The sequence below is a fragment of the Oncorhynchus masou genome, chromosome 9 (genome assembly GCF_036934945.1).
Source record: "Oncorhynchus masou masou isolate Uvic2021 chromosome 9, UVic_Omas_1.1, whole genome shotgun sequence".
NCBI lineage: Eukaryota > Metazoa > Chordata > Actinopteri > Salmoniformes > Salmonidae > Oncorhynchus > Oncorhynchus masou.
In genome coordinates this window covers 73255689-73273778 of record NC_088220.1, presented here as the reverse complement: position 1 = coordinate 73273778, position 18090 = coordinate 73255689, and the positions used below count along the sequence as shown (strand labels likewise).

The 18090-nt window shown below is 43.1% G+C and overlaps 1 protein-coding gene across 1 annotated transcript in view; it reads right to left on the bottom strand.

The window, feature by feature from the left end:
- Positions 1 to 8784: 8784 nt before the first annotated feature.
- LOC135546609 (ephrin type-A receptor 4-like) overlaps positions 8785 to 18090 on the bottom strand; it is a 10076-nt gene continuing 770 nt past the window's right edge. The window contains exons 3-7 of the mRNA XM_064975173.1: positions 18069 to 18090; positions 17647 to 17840; positions 15963 to 16121; positions 14691 to 15780; positions 8785 to 10242 (exon numbers count right to left, since the gene is read on the bottom strand). The exon at positions 18069 to 18090 is cut by the window's right edge and continues 128 nt beyond it. Of these exons, the coding sequence (XP_064831245.1) occupies positions 15666 to 15780; positions 15963 to 16121; positions 17647 to 17840; positions 18069 to 18090 (490 nt within the window). The 3' untranslated portion in view covers positions 8785 to 10242; positions 14691 to 15665. The remainder of the gene's footprint in view (positions 10243 to 14690; positions 15781 to 15962; positions 16122 to 17646; positions 17841 to 18068) is intronic.

The following is an 18090-nucleotide window of genomic DNA, read 5'->3' as shown; positions in this document are numbered from 1 at the left end:
CACACACACACACACACACACACACACACACACACACACACACACAGAGACACAGACACAGACACACACAGACACAGACACAAACCAACACACACACCCACACCAACACACACACCAACACAGACACACACCAACACACACACACACACCAACACAGACACACCAACGCACCCACACACCAACACACCCACACCAACACAGAAACACACCAATGCACCCACACTAACACACACACACCAACACACAAACACAACACACTAACACACACACACCAACACAGACACACATCAATACACCCACACCAACACACACACACACACCAACACACAAACACAAACACACAAACACACACACACACCAACACCAACACAGACACACACCAATACACCCACACCAACACACACACACACACCAACACACATGCACACGCTCATACACAAACTGTCATACACACACACACACACAGCTGTACACACACAGAAGGAAGCATGACATGCAAGGTGTCCAAATCTAGCAGAGCTTCAACCACAGACGATTCTCATGTCAGCCCACACTCCCCTGACGAAGGACCTGTTTTAATTCCATTCTCCAAGCCGCTGAAAGCGGAGGAATTAAGAACGGGTGTTTGAGCAGGGATATGCCCAGATGTTAGGCCGATAAGAATCTTATTGTTGTCACTGTTCCAGGTCTGAGCCTTGTTGAACAGAAAAGCAGAGCCAGACTCTCAGTGGTATTACTAGTCTTGTGTGTCTCAGTCAATCTATATTCCTTTCTTTCACCGTCAGTTTCAAACCACTCGATGATGGATGGTTAGTGTGTCGCGAGGCGCCTACTATTTCACTCTATCATTCTCTTTTTGTTTTAACTTCTTTCAGTTCTCCTCAGAGTGAAAGAGTGGATTGTAATAAGTGACATGTTTGTATTGAATCTCTCTCAGCCCAGCTCTCTCTGTCGTCACTTTTCTCCCTCGATCATCTTCTTGTATAGTGTCTACACACCTCGAGTCAATCAGATCCAGCATTAACCCGCGTTGGCTGTCGTCTGCACAGCAGATGTTTTGGCGGTGTTGGAGGTGGAATTGTGGCATAAGCTGATATAGCGGTATAGCGGCTGCTCATGTGTGTCACAAACCACTCCCTTCCTTACTATTCCTTAACTCGTTACAAGTTCAAAACAACAATAGAAAGTGCCAATCCACTATTGTGAAATAGACACAAATTACTTATTTGAAATTTGTGACAGACGCATGAAAAATGTTGTAGTGTCCACCATATGATATTGTATATAGTGCATTTCAATCACAGATGAAGGCAGTAGGTTACGTTGCCCATTCCAGCAGCCTCTTTGAGTGGAATGTTACTCATATTTTTTCATAATTTCATAATTAATAAAGATTATTTAAAACATACTTTTTTTTCGAGTGCCTGTCACAAATTTCCAATAGTTAATTTGTGTTTATTTGGTGATAATTTGTGAAAGTGTGTTGATGTCACGCCCTGGTCAAAATGTATTATGTTTATCTTCATTTATTGGGTCAGGCCAGGGTGTGACATGGGTTTATTGTGGTGTGTTTCGTCTTGGGGTTTTGTGGGGTGTATAGCATAGTCTATGGCTGCCTGAGGCGGTTCTCAATCAGTCAGGTGATTATCGTTGTCTCTGATTGGGAACCATATTTAGGCTGCCAGATTCTTTGAGTGTTTCGTGGGTGATTGTTCCTGTCTCTGTGTTTATTGTCACCAGATAGGCTGTATAGTTTTTTCACGTTTCCGTCTGTTGTTTTTGTACATTTCAGTATTTTCATGTCTAGTCATTTTTCATAAATAAACATGAGTAACCACCACGCTGCATTTTGGTCCGCTCCTCCTTCAACAGAAGAACGTCGTTACAGTTGAAAGTGTAGGGTCAATCGATGGTAGAAAGAATCTAACCATAACTTTCTCTCTGAACCCAACCTCTCTCATGCTGTTATCAGGGGTATTTCTGCACTGTTTTCTCTGTGATAACAAGGTTCCATTCTAAGTAATTGAGCCTCAGGAGATAGTTCAGGGGAATTGGAGGAGAGGGAGGAGTGGAGGAGAGGCTGGAGTGACTTGATTAACCTGTGGATGGCCTGCAGGGATCTCACCCAAATCCACCCTGAACCTACAATACTCACACACACACACACACACACACACATACACACACAATCCCCAAATCATTCAAAATCACTCCACCACCCCACCCATACCTCCCCTCCACTTTCCAGTTATGTGCTGAAGAGGCAGGCCAATGTGCTGGACAATCAGACAGACAGACAGCAGTGTTAGGGAAAAGTGATTTGTTGTGGAGATTACCACAAGGGTCAGAGGTCAGGATATCAGGTGGGGCCAGCTCTGCGGCAGAGGGATAAGGGGCTGAGTGGTCAAGTGGCTGACCACCATCATCTGGGACTAGCCTAACGGCTGACCAGCTGGCTGAATAGACCCCCGGGCCTGGAGGTAAGATTCATCTGGTCCCGGACACACTGATAAACCTCCACCAGCATACACACAAGCACTCACTGGGGATAATACCACTGGAGGTAGTGTCCATTTTTTAGACACAAAGCAGGTGTGCTTGATTTGATTTGAAGGACAACTTATTCACCACTTTTGTGTTTGGTCACTTGTGGTCACTCTGTGTGAGCCATTGGGCAGCAAGACGTAATGAGTATCCAGTGTTGAGTGTTTCCCTTGTCGAGGTCTATGGTTGCTTTGTTATAGGCATATGTCCATGGCTGTTATTGCCAAGTGGAGTCCATCTTGGATCAACTGCAGCCAGGATGATATAAGCAGTGAATTCTGGGTCTATGTTATCCTAATTCTCCCTCCAGCTCTCAGACAGATGTGGACGATGACATGTTTAAAAACTGACATGTTTTACGAGGTGACGAACACAGAATACGTAAACACAGGTTTTGTTGCGTCTCCCATTCGCCTCCCCGACCCTCTACTCCTGACCCACTACTCCTCCGATCCCTCCCTTCACCCCTCCCTTCCAGCTGACAGAAGTTGGCTGCCAGCCTGTCAGTCCCCAATTAAAGGAGTTGAAAGTGAACGTCATAATAAAAGAATGCAGCAAGATTAGAGGAGATTTCAGGAGGAGAGGAGGAGGGGAGGGGAGGGGAGGGGAGGGAGGAGAGGAAGGAAAGGAGGAGGGGAGGGAAGAGAGGAGAGGAGGAGAGGGAGGGAGGCAGGGAGAGGAGGGAGAGGAGGGAGAGGGAGGGAGGGAGGGGAGGGAGGGAGGGAGGGAGGGAGGGAGGGAGGGAGGGAGGGAGGGAGGGGGGGGAGGGGGAGGGAGAGGCATATGGGAGGGAGGCAGGGAGAGGAGGGGAGGGGAGGAGGGAGGGAGGGAGGGAGGGAGGGAGGGAGGGAGGGAGGGAGGGGGGAGGGAGGGAGGGAGGGAGGGAGGGAGGGAGGGAGGGAGGGAGGGAGGGAGGGAGTAACCTCCCATTTAGAGGGGACATATTCAGAAGTTATTGGATGGAAAAAAACATACACAAGAAAATGTTTAATAGTTTAAATTTCTTATATATCTGTATTTTTGTTCATTTTATTTTCATGGGTCTCTTTCTCTTTCTCTCAAGGAGAAAGGGAGCTTCATGCTAGTGAAATATCTCATCCTTCCATCTTCGCTGGGTTTATTTTGCTGAAGTTCCAGTTTCAGTAGGTTTGTCATTCCGTTTCAGAGTTCTACTTTTCCTTGCTTGTTCAGTTCCTAGGTCCTCCATCGTCTTCCGTTCATTTTCCAATATGGAAAACTGTGCCTCTGGACCGGGTTGCTGCTAGAGGAGGAGGAACTCCCATAAGTGCTTTTTCATGTTGTTGGATCTTAGTCTGCGATAGTTACTGTCTCCTGTATCTGTCAAAGAATGCAACACAAAGACAAACGTTAAACTCTGAACTAAATACTTTGAGAGAAACCTCAATTTAAATTAACACAAGCTCTGTCTTTCTGTCATGTTTCATTGGTTGTTTTTTTGTTTCTGTTTTTCAACAAGACTGTTGTTCTCTGTTGTCTATCAGAGGTAAAAGCTTGGCGAGTCTCCACAAGGTCAGCAGCACTGTCCTGGAAGCCTCTTGATCAATAAACTCTGATGTCTGGAGGGGAGGGTTTCTACTCAGCACTTTTCCCACCAGGCCTTTCAAATCTATCAGGGTTAGGCTCTGCTTAGCTTTGATAGTTCCCCCTTCTTCATAATAGTACTATTTCACCCTTCTTCATAATAGCACTATTTCACCCTTCTTCATAATATCACTATTTCACCCTTCTTCATATTAGAACTATTTCACCATTCTTCATAATAGCACTATTTCACCCTTCTTCATAATAACACTATTTCACCCTTCTTCATAATTGCACTATTTCACCCTTCTTCATAATATCACTATTTCACCCTTCTTCATAATTGCACTATTTCACCTTTCTTCATAATATCACTATTTCACCCTTCTTCATAATATCACTATTTCACCCTTCTTCATAATAACACTATTTCACCCTTCTTCATAATTGCACTATTTCACCCTTCTTCATAATATCACTATTTCACCCTTCTTCATAATTGCACTATTTCACCCTTCTTCATAATATCACTATTTCACCTTCTTCATAATATCACTATTTCACCCTTCTTCATATTAGCACTATTTCACCCTTCTTCATAATAGCACTATTTCACCCTTCTTCATAATAGCACTGTTTAATAGACTGCTTTGTGAAACAAAAAACACTTCCCTCTCCTGTTGGTCCAGAGATTAGAGTTGAAGCGTTTGGATTATGGATTATGACATTGTGGGGAACTAAATGAAGGACCTCCTCTGGACTCTAGAGTCCCTACACAGCAGATGTGGTAATTGGCCATGTCAATGTGAAGAGGTGGTGTACTATTGTGTACTATTGTTCATGCTGGTAAAGTCTGTCTCTGAAATCTTCAAATTGAGTAACATCACAAAAGGTTCCAATCTAACCCTTGGCTCTGACAGTAAGGGGTTGGAGGATCAAGCCAGTTTGAGAAGCTAGCACTTCATCTGAAGGTTGGAACAGCGGGTTTGGTAGGGCTGGGAACGTTGAATCTCAAGTCTTCACCCTACTTTCAGTCTGTGTTTGAATGACAACATAAGTGGCTCCAAGTGATTTCAATATGAAGTTTCGTCTGAAACGTGAACTTCAGACCATTTCCACAAACAAAATAGTCAAACATCTGAACAAGATGTTATAGAAAAATGCCAGAAAACCTTTAATTTCTTTTCATGAAAATAAATATGGTATAATATTTCACATTATGCTACATTGCTCCACATGAATGCCAGATATATTATAACAATGGTGTAAACATTGGCATGTCTTATTCTGCCATCTGTAAATTAGCTTCTCCCTAATGAAAGGAATAATTAACACAATCCATCAGACTGTTCTTGGACCGCATTGGGAAGAACTACTGAGGTGAAACCATGTTATTGAGAGGACCACTGGGTTGTGGTTGTCATTTGCTGGTAGTAGTGGTGAGGAGAGAGAGACCGCATTCCAACTCGTGTCCCAAAACATTGGTCAATACCTCAGCTTTCAAGATGACTTTGACATACCCAGCTTATTTAGCAGACTAGAGACCTAGCTTTAGAGCCCTAGACCATTAGACTAGGGACCTAGCATTAGAGACCTAAACCATTAGTCTAGAGACCTAGCTTTAGAGACCTAGACCATTAGACTAGAGACCTAGCTTTAGAGATCTAGACCATTAGACAAGGGACCTAGCTTTAGAGACCTATACCATTAGACTAGAGACCTAGCTTTAGAGCCCTAGACCATTAGACTAGAGACCAAGCTTTAGAGACCTAGACCATTAGACTAGAGACCTAGCTTTAGAGACCTACACCATTAGACTAGAGACCTAGCTTTAGAGATCTAGACCATTAGACAAGGGACCTAGCTTTAGAGACCTATACCATTAGACTAGAGACCTAGCTTTAGAGCCCTAGACCATTAGACTAGAGACCAAGCTTTAGAGCCCTAGACCATTAGACTAGGGACCTAGCATTAGAGACCTAGACCATTAGACTAGAGACCTAGCTTTAGAGACCTAGACCATTAGACTAGAGACCAAGCTTTAGAGACCTAGACCATTAGACTAGAGACCTAGCTTTAGAGACCTAGACCATTAGACTAGAGACCTAGCTTTAGAGACCTAGACCATTAGACTAGAGACCAAGCTTTAGAGACCTAGACCATTAGACTAGAGACCAAGCTTTAGAGACCTAGACCATTAGACTAGAGACCTAGCATTAGAGACCTAGACCATTAGACTAGAGACCTAGCTTTAGAGACCTAGACCATTGGACTAGAGACCAAGCTTTAGAGACCTAGACCATTAGACTAGAGACCTAGCTTTAGAGACCTAGACCATTAGACTAGAGACCTAGCTTTAGAGACCTAGACCATTAGACTAGAGACCAAGCTTTAGAGACCTAGACCATTAGACTAGAGACCAAGCTTTAGAGACCTAGACCATTAGACGAGAGACCTAGCTATAGAGACCTAGACCATTAGACTAGAGACCTAGCTTTAGAGACCTAAACCAATAGACTAGAGACCTAGCTTTAGAGACCTAGACCATTCGACTAGAGACCTAGCTTTAGAGACCTAGAACATTGGACTAGAGACCTAGCTTTAGAGACCTAGACCATTAGACTAGAGACCTAGCTTTAGAGACCTAGACCATTAGACCAGGGACCTAGCTTTAGAGACCTAGACCATTAGACTAGAGACCTAGCTTTAGAGACCTAGACCATTAGACTAGAGACCTAGCTTTAGAGACCTAAACCATTAGACTAGAGACCTAGCTTTAGAGACCTAAACCATTAGGCTAGAGACCTAGCTTTAGAGACCTAGACTATTAGACTAGAGACCTAGCTTTAGAGACCTAGACCATTAGACTAGAGACCAAGCTTTAGAGACCTAGACCATTAGACTAGAGACCTAGCTTTAGAGACCTAGACCATTAGACGAGAGACCTAGCTATAGAGACCTAGACCATTAGACTACAGACCTAGCTTTAGAGACCTAAACCAATAGACTAGAGACCTAGCTTTAGAGACCTAGACCATTCGACTAGAGACCTAGCTTTAGAGACCTAGAACATTGGACTAGAGACCTAGCTTTAGAGACCTAGACCATTAGACTAGAGACCTAGCTTTAGAGACCTAGACCATTAGACCAGGGACCTAGCTTTAGAGACCTAGACAATTAGACTAGAGACCTAGCTTTAGAGACCTAGACCATTAGACTAGAGACCTAGCTTTAGAGACCTAAACCATTAGACTAGAGACCTAGCTTTAGAGACCTAAACCATTAGACTAGAGACCTAGCTTTAGAGACCTAGACCATTAGACTAGAGACCTAGCTTTAGAGACCTAGACCATTAGACTAGAGACCTAGCTTTAGAGACCTAGACCATTAGACTAGAGACCTAGCTTTAGAGACCTAGACCATTAGACTAGAGACCTAGCTTTAGAGACCTAGACCATTAGACTAGAGACCTATTATTTCCAAATGACCTATACCTCTCTTTCTGCCTCTATCTTTTCACTTTCTCTGTGCAGCACTTTCTCATTTCTGTCTCTTGTTTTCTCTTCCATCTCCTCCGTCTTCTCCGTCTTCTCCATCTTCTCCAACTTCTGCGTCTTCTCCATCTTCTGCGTCTTCTCCATCTTCTGCGTCTTCTCCATCTTCTGCGTCTTCTCCATCTTCTGCGTCTTCTCCATCTTCTGCGTCTTCTCCATCTTCTGCGTCTTCTCCATCTTCTGCGTCTACTCCATCTTCTGCGTCTTCTCCATCTTCTCCATCTTCTCCAACTTCTGCGTCTTCTCCATCTTCTCCGTCTTCTCCATCTTCTCCGTCTTCTCCATCGTCTGCGTCTTCTCCGTCTCTTGCACTGTCAAACCTCTGCTTCTCTTCTCTATTCCTATTTGTCTCAAATCAAGTCAAATGTTATTTGTCCAATGCTCCGAATACAACGGGTGGGTGGTGTCGTCTTTACCGTGGAACTCTTGCTAACTAGCTCTTCCCAATGATGCAGAGTTCAAAAAGGATAATACAAATAGAAACTGTAAGAGTATGACTATGAAGGTTGTGTATTTCTGACTTGCTTTTCAAAATGGTCGATGGTCTGGAGTTGAACATTAAAATAGGAATGTTTTGTGGAATTTGATCTTGTTAAACTTCAATCCAATAATGTGAAATGTTCTGTTGTCTTCTTTCAAAGACCCACCACATGACCCTGCAAGTACACACACACACTCGCACACACACACACACACACAAACTTACACACACACACACACCACACGTTTTCCCTTCAAAGCCGATAAGCATCTCCTTCTGCAATCGTTCATCCCTAGCTAACATATGCATGCCTTGTTACAGGCCTTCCTCGGGAAACGTGTAAAACACAATTTGGCAGAGAATACAGTACTTCTGAGGCCATTTTTTGAATGGGAGCTGTTCTCCCTCTTTCTCTCCCCATCAAAGCCTCGGACAATAAGTGTTTTATCGCCCCTGGAAATGAGCGCAGGAAACAGATGCTGTTCTGATTAAGCACACCGACCGTGCCAAAAATCTCTCAGACGCCTTGTGGCCCGAGACACAACCTGCAGCTCACAGTCATATAGATTTATCTGTGCTCATGTGCCGCAGAGGGATCTCACTGCCAACTCACTGGAGAGTGTGTGTGTGTGTGTTTATTGTTATAATAAGCAGGAAACAAAGCCAGTTTGATGGTTTCTACTTTAATAAGAATGCACCACATGGCAACCCTTCATTTTACAAACTAGATATAAAAGACCATAAATAATGACATAAGTTACATGTACCTAAAATCCTTGACAAAATAAAACAAATGACCAAAAATCAAATCAAAATATTACAACAACAAAAACAAGATTAAAAGAATGTTAGGTCTACATGGCTGGATCAAATGGTATCAGGAGGCATACAATGACAAACCTTAATGTGTGTTTTCTTAGGTTGTTTCATCATAAACTAAATGTAAAAGTACTATACAGTACATTCTGTTTCCCTTTCCTCACACTTCTTGCATATTTCCCCATGACAGGTCGTTGACGGATTAAAACCCCACTTCAGCAAAGAGAAGATCATTGAGCTGGGCTGGTATGGAGGACGGAGGAATCTGTAGTATGTCAACCATCACATATGATCGGAAAAACATTCGATAACGATTGTATAATTTGTATATATTTTTTAAGTCCTTTGAATGTAACCTGACTGTCATTTGGTGCATATCTGAAACATCTAAATGAAACGAGATCAATGATATTCCCTTCTTATCACCTTTTTCAGCATCAAGTCCTTGTTGACTACATACATCCCCTGCTCAAAATCCAGAAAGATTTTTCTTCAGCTCGGGGAGTCCAATCTGCTTTCTAATGAGAGAACCTATGCCGCTGACTGTCCATCTGTCCTGTGTTTCTGTCAGTACAGGAGGCTATTGTCTATATATTCCACTGGACCCCACTACTAAAGCCATTGCAGATAAGGGTGTGTTGAAAACATCAAAACTCTTTAAATGCTGTTGCTGAAGAGGATTGACAGAGCTGGAGTAGTGGCACACTTTACATTGTTTTTGTCCACACAAAGCAGGTCATGAAATTCCAAAAACAAATCTGTAAACCCCCTCCACTGTAGCATAAAAACAGACAACTATTGAGATTATTTTGAAGACATCATAGACACTCATACAGACACACTCACTCACTCACTCACTCACTCACTCACTCACTCACTCACTCACTCACTCACTCACTCACTCACTCAAACACAAATACACACTCATTCCCTCACTCAAGCACACACACATACACACTCAACACACTACCACATGCTCACTTTACATGCAAACCAAAAACACAAAGGAAAATAAACTTAAAAATTCATAAAACAAGTACATTGTCTGCTGGAGCAGGGTCTAGTTTATATTACATTATTTAAATGTTTTTAAGCGTTGCTGAATCATTCATATTGTTTTCGTAAGCTGTTGATGGTGGTCATGGATCGCTAGTCTGTTTGTCCGTTCTGAAAAATGGAGCGACGCCGAACAGTGAACGTGCCAGTCATGGAGAGATGGAGTTGGAGGAGACTCCAAGGAGAAGAGGAGGAATTCTGGTCATGGAGAGAGGGAGGAATTCTGTTGACGAAAGGCGGTGGCAGCTGGAGGAGAGAGAGAAGCGGGTGGGGGGAGACAGAGAGAGAGAGAGAAAGAGAGAGAGACAGAGAGAGAGAGATAGAGAGATTGCGTGTGAGAGATCACGTCAGCCATGGTTGGTTTTGAAAGTGTTCAGTTTGAATGCCAGTTCTGCCTGGCATAGAACTACTCAAATATCCTTGTGATGCCCAACAACACATACCAGTTAAAGCATATGGAAAGTTCTAGTCATTCAATGCTTAACAAGAACATCAGCCTTCACCCACCGATACAGTGACATCACTGCATTATTGGTTGGCAAAAGCCAACAATGGAAAACATTTCCTTCATCATGGGAACCGATCCTGAGTCATGAGAACCGATCCTGAGTCATGCCTCTATGATAGCATTTAAACGCAGGTCTGCAGCCTATTTAAAACGTTCAAATATTTTAATAATTTGGTTTAGCCTGCCTGGAGTGCCAGATGGGCGGGGTTTGCAGTTTTGCTACTCTTCTATTGGTTCCATTGCACCAGGCAAGTGCAATCAAGCCCAGGAAAAGTATTCAAAATGACTTAAAATACTATTTGAACCCAGGTGTGAGCGGCTGTGGTGTGCTGTCTGCTGACCCAGTCAGTGATTAATCGTCCTCATTCACACGCCAGGCGGTTTAGAGCAGTGACTGATCTGAGAACAGGGCTTATTGATCTACTCTACGGCCTCAGGTGCCGGGCTGCTGGTTTATTAACACACCACTCAAACAGCTCAGCACTCAATGAGCTCACCACTGCAGAGAGTTAGACAGTATGTACACACTGCAGAGAGAGAGAGAGTTAGATAGTACTACAGTATGTACACACTGCAGAGAGAGAGAGAGTTAGACAGTATGTACACACTGCAAAGAGAGAGAGAGTTAGATAGTACTACAGTATGTACACACTGCAGAGAGAGAGAGAGAGTTAGATAGTACTACAGTATGTACATAATGCAGAGAGAGAGAGTTAGACAGTACTACAGTATGCACACACTGCAGAGAGAGAGAGAGTTAGATAGTACTACAGCATGTACACACTGCAGAGAGAGAGAGAGTTAGATAGTACTACAGTATGTACACACTGCAGAGAGAGAGAGAGTTAGATAGTACTACAGTATGTACACACAGCAGAGAGAGAGAGACTTAGATAGTACTACATTATGTACACACTGCAGAGTGAGAGAGAGTTAGACAGTACTACAGTATATATACACTGCAGAGAGAGAGAGAGTTAGATAGTACCACAGTATGTACACACTGCAGAGAGAGAGAGAGTTAGATAGTACTACAGTATGTACACAGTGCAAATAGCGAGAGAGTTAGTCAGTAATACAGTATGTACACACTGCAGAGAGAGTTACACAGTACTACAGTATGTATACACTGCAGAGAGAGAGAGAGTTAGACAGTACTATAGTATGTACACACTGCAGAGAGAGAGAGAGTTAGATAGTACTACAGTATGTACACACTGCAGAGAGAGAGAGAGTTAGATAGTACTACAGTATGTACACACTGCAGAGAGAGAGAGAGTTAGATAGTACTACAGTATGTACACACTGCAGTATACACTGCAAGAGAGAGAGAGAGTTAGATAGTACTACAGTATGTACACACTGCAGAGAGAGAGAGAGAGTTAGATAGTACTACAGTATGTACACACTGCAGATAGAGAGAGAGTTAGATAGTACTACAGTATGTACACACTGCAGAGAGAGAGTTAGACAGTACTACAGTATATATACACTGCAGAGAGAGAGTTACACAGTACTACAGTATGTACACACTGCAGAGAGAGAGAGTTAGACAGTACTACAGTATATATACACTGCAGAGAGAGAGTTAGATAGTACAACAGTATGTACACACTGCAGAGAGAGAGAGTTCGATAGTACTACAGTATGTACACACTGCAGAGAGAGAGAGAGTTAGACAGTACTACAGTATGTACACACTGCAGAGAGAGAGTGAGTTATACAGTACTACAGTATGTACACACTGCAGAGAGAGAGAGAGTTAGACAGTAATACAGTATGTAGTCACTGCAGAGAGTGAGAGAGTTAGATAGTACTACAATATATATACACTGCAGAGAGAGAGTGAGTTATACAGTACTACAGTATGTACACACTGCAGAGAGAGAGATTTAGACAGTACTACAGAATATATACACTGCAGAGAGAGAGTTACACAGTACTACAGTATGTATACACTGCAAAGAGAGAGAGTTAGTTAGTACTACAGTATGTACACACTGCAGATAGAGAGAGAGTTAGACAGTACTACAGTATGTACACACTGCAGAGAGAGAGAGAGTTAGATAGTACTACAGTATGTACACACTGCAGAGAGAGAGAGTTAGACAGTACCACAGTATGTACACACTGCAGAGAGAGAGAGAGTTAGACAGTACTACAGTATATATACACTGCAGAGAGAGAGTTAGATAGTACTACAGTATGTACACACTGCAGAGAGAGAGAGTTAGATAGTACTACAGTATGTACACACTGCAGAGAGAGCGAGAGTTAGACAGTACTACAGTATGTACACACTGCAGAGAGAGAGTTACACAGTACTACAGTATGTATACACTGCAGAGAGAGAGAGAGTTAGACAGTACTACAGTATGTACACACTGCAGAGAGAGAGAGAGAGTTAGACAGTACTACAGTATGTACACACTGCAGAGAGAGAGTTACACAGTAATACAGTATGTACACACTGCAGAGAGAGAGTTACACAGTAATACAGTATGTATACACTGCAGAGAGAGAGAGTTAGACAGTACTATAGTATGTACACACTGCAGAGAGAGAGAAAGTTAGACAGTACTACAGTATGTACACACTGCAGAGAGAGAGAGAGAGAGGGAGAGTTAGACAGTGAGAGAGAGTTAGACAGTGCTACAGTATGTACACACTGCAGAGGGTTAGAAAGTGTAATGGCCAACAGTACTGCAGTATATACAGTGCATTCTGAAAGTATTTGACTTTTTCCACATTTACACACAATACCCCAAAACAAAGCAAAAACGTTTGCTAATTATTTTATTTTTTTATATCACACTTACAATAGTATTCAGACCTTTTACTCAGTACTTTGCTGAAGCACTTTTGGCAGCGATTACAGCCTCGGGTCTGGCTGGGCCAATCAAGGACTTGACTGTGTGCTTAGTCGTGTTGTCCTGTTGGAAGGTGAACCTTCTCCCAGTTCTGAGGTCTTGAGCGCTCTGGAGCACGCTTTCCATCAAAGGATCTCTCTGTACTTTCCCTCCATCCTGACTAGTCTCCCAGTTCCTGCCTCTGAAAAACATCCCCACAGTATGATGCTGCCACCACCATGTTTCACCGTAAGGATGGTGCCAGGTTTCCTCCAGACGTGACGCTTGGCATTCAGGCAAAATAGTTCCATCTTGGTTTCATCAGACCAGAGAATCTTGTTTCTCACGGTCTGAGAGTCCTTTAAGTGCCATTTGGCAAACTCCAAGCAGGCTGTCATGTGCCTTTTACTGAGGAGTGGCTTCCGTCTGGCCACTATCATAGATGCATGATTGGTGGAGTGCTACAGAGACGGTTGTCCTTCTGGAAGGTTCTCCCATCTCCACAGAGGATCTCTTGGTCACCTCCCTAACCAATGCTGCAGAAATGTTTCGGTACCCTTCCACCAGATCTGTGCCTAGACACAATCCTGTCTCGGAGCTCTACAGACATTTCCTTCGACCTCATGGCTTGGTTTTTGCTCTGACATGCACTGTCAACTGTGGGGCCTCATATAGACAGGTGTGTGCCTTTCCAAATCAAGTCTAATCAATTGAATTTACCACAGGTGGACTCCAATCAAGTTGTAGAACATCTCAAGGATGATGAATGGAAACAGGATGTACTTGAGCCCAATTTCGTGTCTCATAGCAAAGGTCCTGAATACTGAAAAAGTTATCTGTTTTTTTATTTTGAATACATTTTCAAACATTTCTAAAAACCTGTTTTTGCTTTGTCATTATGGGGTATTGTATGTAGATTGATGAGGACATTTTTGTATTTCTTTTTCAAATTTAGAAAAAGGCTGTAACGTAACAAAATGTGGAAAAAGTCAAGTGGTCTGAATACTTTCCAAATGCACTGTACATAATGATCCAGGTCAGACCTCAATAACTTCACATACTATAGTGTTTTATAGTTAATCGTTTTTTTGTTTGTTGTGTTAATGCCAACAAAGATATGTCCAATCAATTAAAATCAAATGAAATGTTATGTGTCACATGCTTCAAAAACAACAGGTGTAGACTAACAGTGAAATGCTTACTTATGGGCCCTTTCAACAATGCAGGGATAAAAAGATAAATAATTGTTAAAAATAACAACACAGGGAGTAAATACACAATGAGTAACGATAACATGACTACAATAACTAAGGGATAGGTAGTTTATAGATTCTTACCATTGTGATTGATGATTGAATAATGTCCAGCATGTATTCTCTTGTTTATTTTGATGTCGTTGTCATTGTTGTTTTGTTACATATCCATCTCTCCGCAGTAGTGCACAGTCGTGCCCAAATAAATCCCATACTCCTTTGCTCTCAGTTCCACATTCAGGAAACAAATACACAGTAAGAATCCAACTGGTCCAAACAGCTGTCCGTCAAATAACATAGAGCAATAATCAGGCCCAGGGGGGCGGGCTGTAATCCAAAAGGGGTGATGAAAGATGTTTGAGGAGGGATGAGATGGTGGTTCGGGAGGACAAGGGGTAGGAATGCACCTCTTTAGATCAAAGACATTCTGAGAAAATGTCCAGAGGGCAACAAAACAGCCCAATCTTGGACAAAACAAGACCAGAACAGAGCAAAAACACAGAACCCCCTTCCCCTCCCTCCTCCATCCCTCCCTCCCTCAACCGCTCAGATTTAGAACATCAGTGTTTATCTTGAGGTTGGAATCCTCCATTTTGTCTGTTGGTATTCGAACGTAAAGAAAAGACAATCGAGGATATGGCAGCGAGTCACAGAGAACAAGTCATACACACAGGACAGAACACAGTTACGATACAAAAATCTGCTCTGTGGGTATTCCAGAAAGAACTTTCCAGAAATATTACTCTTGCCTAGAGGAGCGATCCCCTCTGAATTCCTTCCAGACCATTGAAGGCACTCCAGTTGGCCTCTCGGAAAAGCTTTCCATCCATCCCGTTCTCAGCGCTGCTCGGACTGTAAAAATATCCCGTTCTCAATAGGGCAAGGTCTAATATCTGATAAAAAGTGCATATTTCCCACTTTTCTTCTTCTTGTTCTTTTCTTCTTCTTTTAAATCCAATTTAAAGTGCATGGAAGAGGTAAACAATTTGATTGTTCATTTGTCTTTTGATATTTAATTTGTATTATCCGTTAGAAATGAAGTCGTTTCCTTCTCGTTGATCAGACCGGAACCATTCTGCCTTGCATCTGTTGCATTTGGGAGAGCATTCCCTGGACGCTGGTCAGGATCTTATTCTGGTGTGCAGCTGAGGAGATTCCAATTCGGCCCATGTCCCTGTTTTAACAAGAGGAGGAAAGAAAACATTAGGAACCAAGACAAACCATGACAGCTTCCTGATTCATATGACAGATTTAACATCCTCTGTAGGTGTCAACATGGCCTAATATAAATCAGTAAAAGAGTCAGACAGGTCTCTCCTGGATGCATAAATGCTGAGTAAACCAAGCATAACTCACTCCTGTGTCATATGAACCACAGCCTCTGGGGTGGTGTATCCTGCTGCGGTGAAGTTGTCGCTGTATCTCTCCATGCCGATGGCCTGCAGCCAGTCCTCCACAGAGCCCAGCGCCGAGGCCACCTCCGGGCTGACCGGCTCCAGGAGGGTGGTGCTGGGTCTGGGGCCGGAGAGGGGTGGAGAGTCAGTCTACATCGAGACAACTTGCACTATATTAAAGCAACGTCACCTACAACTTTCAGTTGTCTCACAGACCTAAATCTTTAGTGAGTTTTCTTTTGACCCACAAAATAAAAAAAATGATATTTTGGTGGGTCAAAAGAAAACTCACTAAAGATTTAGGTGGGTGAGACAACTGAAAGTTGTAGATACAAAAAAAAGGTTATTTTTTTTATAAGTACAATCTTTACGCATTGACCGAAATGAATAAGTCTCAAGCCACTCAATGTGTGTCAAGCTTCCTAAGCCAACATTTTGAGATACGATTGTCATACCAGAGGAGGAGAGAGAGACACGGTGCCCTCTGGCCTTATGGTTAGTGAGGTTTTTCATCATCTGACGTTAGCCTATCACAGGGGTCAGGCACATGTGAACTACAGTCAACCCTGAGACTTTGAAAAGGGAACTGTAATTCTTCAGCCTCTCTTCTTTCTTTCTGTCTCTTCCCCCCCCCCTCTCTCTCTCTCTCTCTCTCTCACACACATCTTTTTTTTCTGATGGAAACAGCAGGTTAGACAAACTAAGCGCTAGCATGTGTCCCATCTCTATTTGTCCTCCAAGACAGAAGCCAAGTGAAACACAGTTCCTCCCTTGTGTCACCGACACGGTTAGTTAATCGTTATTTAAAGAGAAAACATTAACAACACACACTGTGGCTTTAACCTCACACTGCTTCTCCTCTAGCATGCAGATATTCATCATGACTCTGTCTTTCTTTCAGGCACACCAACACCTTTTCCATCCCTTCATCCCTCCTTCCTTAGCTTCACAACGATATCTGCCATCAAATATTTACCCAGGGCCGGTGCGACCGAGGTGAGGGACTGAGCACACTCACTACGGTCCCGCTCCACTGCACCCCTCCTCCATAATTTAACAGGTGTTGGCTGAAAGGCTTGGGCTGCTGGGTTCAATCGCCACTTTGGTCTGGCTGGGGGGCTGGGGACTGGTGGGGGGGGGGCTCTGGGGTAGTACACAAGCCCCTTACTTCGTTGTGAAATTCGTTGTGAAATACTGTGGTGCTTTGGGCATCTTTCTCCATCTCTACCACCGTGAGCCATGGATTGAGATGTTACTAGGGTCCCCAAGACCTCAACCTTGTTCCTATCCCCCCTGTAAAATCTGTTCATGGGATTCAGTTCCACTAATTATTCCTCTAGGACTCTCTCTCCCATTCTCCCCCTCTTTCACCCTCTCTCTCTCTCCCTCTATCCCTGGGTTAAAGAAGAACATTTCTTCCCTCCCCAACTAGCTCTGGGTCTGTAAAAATACGCAGTTCCACCTAGGAGTAACGACTCCTACTTAAAGGGGGCGTTTTATAACATACTGCTAGCTACCATTGTAATTCTCAACTCTATTAGAACACATACCATTCAGTTAATGTTGTATGGAAGTACAGTATATAAAACAGTACTGATTACACACATTACAATAATAGTGAATAAACTAAGAAATCTCTGTCTCACCGTGTGGTCTCTCCTCCAGTCCTCTTCAGGCTGTTGGGGTTCCGGATCAGTTTGTCCAGCATGTTGACGATCTGGCCAAACTTGGGCCTGTCGCCCCTCTCCCTCTGCCAGCAGTCCAGCATCAGCTGGTGCAGTGCCACGGGGCAGTCCATGGGCGGGGGAAGCCTGTACCCCTCATCTATGGCCTTGATCACCTGTGGGGAGAGAGGGCAGAGGTTATAGATTAGGGTTGATGGTAGACTGTGAGATAGATTACTCAGCCATCCTAATTACACTATAACGATGATGTTATTATAATTGAATAATATGAAGTAATCATGAAAATTGCACAGCTGTAATTACACAGATAATATTTCTATAATGACATAACATCCTTATTATTTGACGTTTTAAACCTGAATGTGTTCTTACTGTAGACTTACATCCTGGTTACTCATGTCCCAA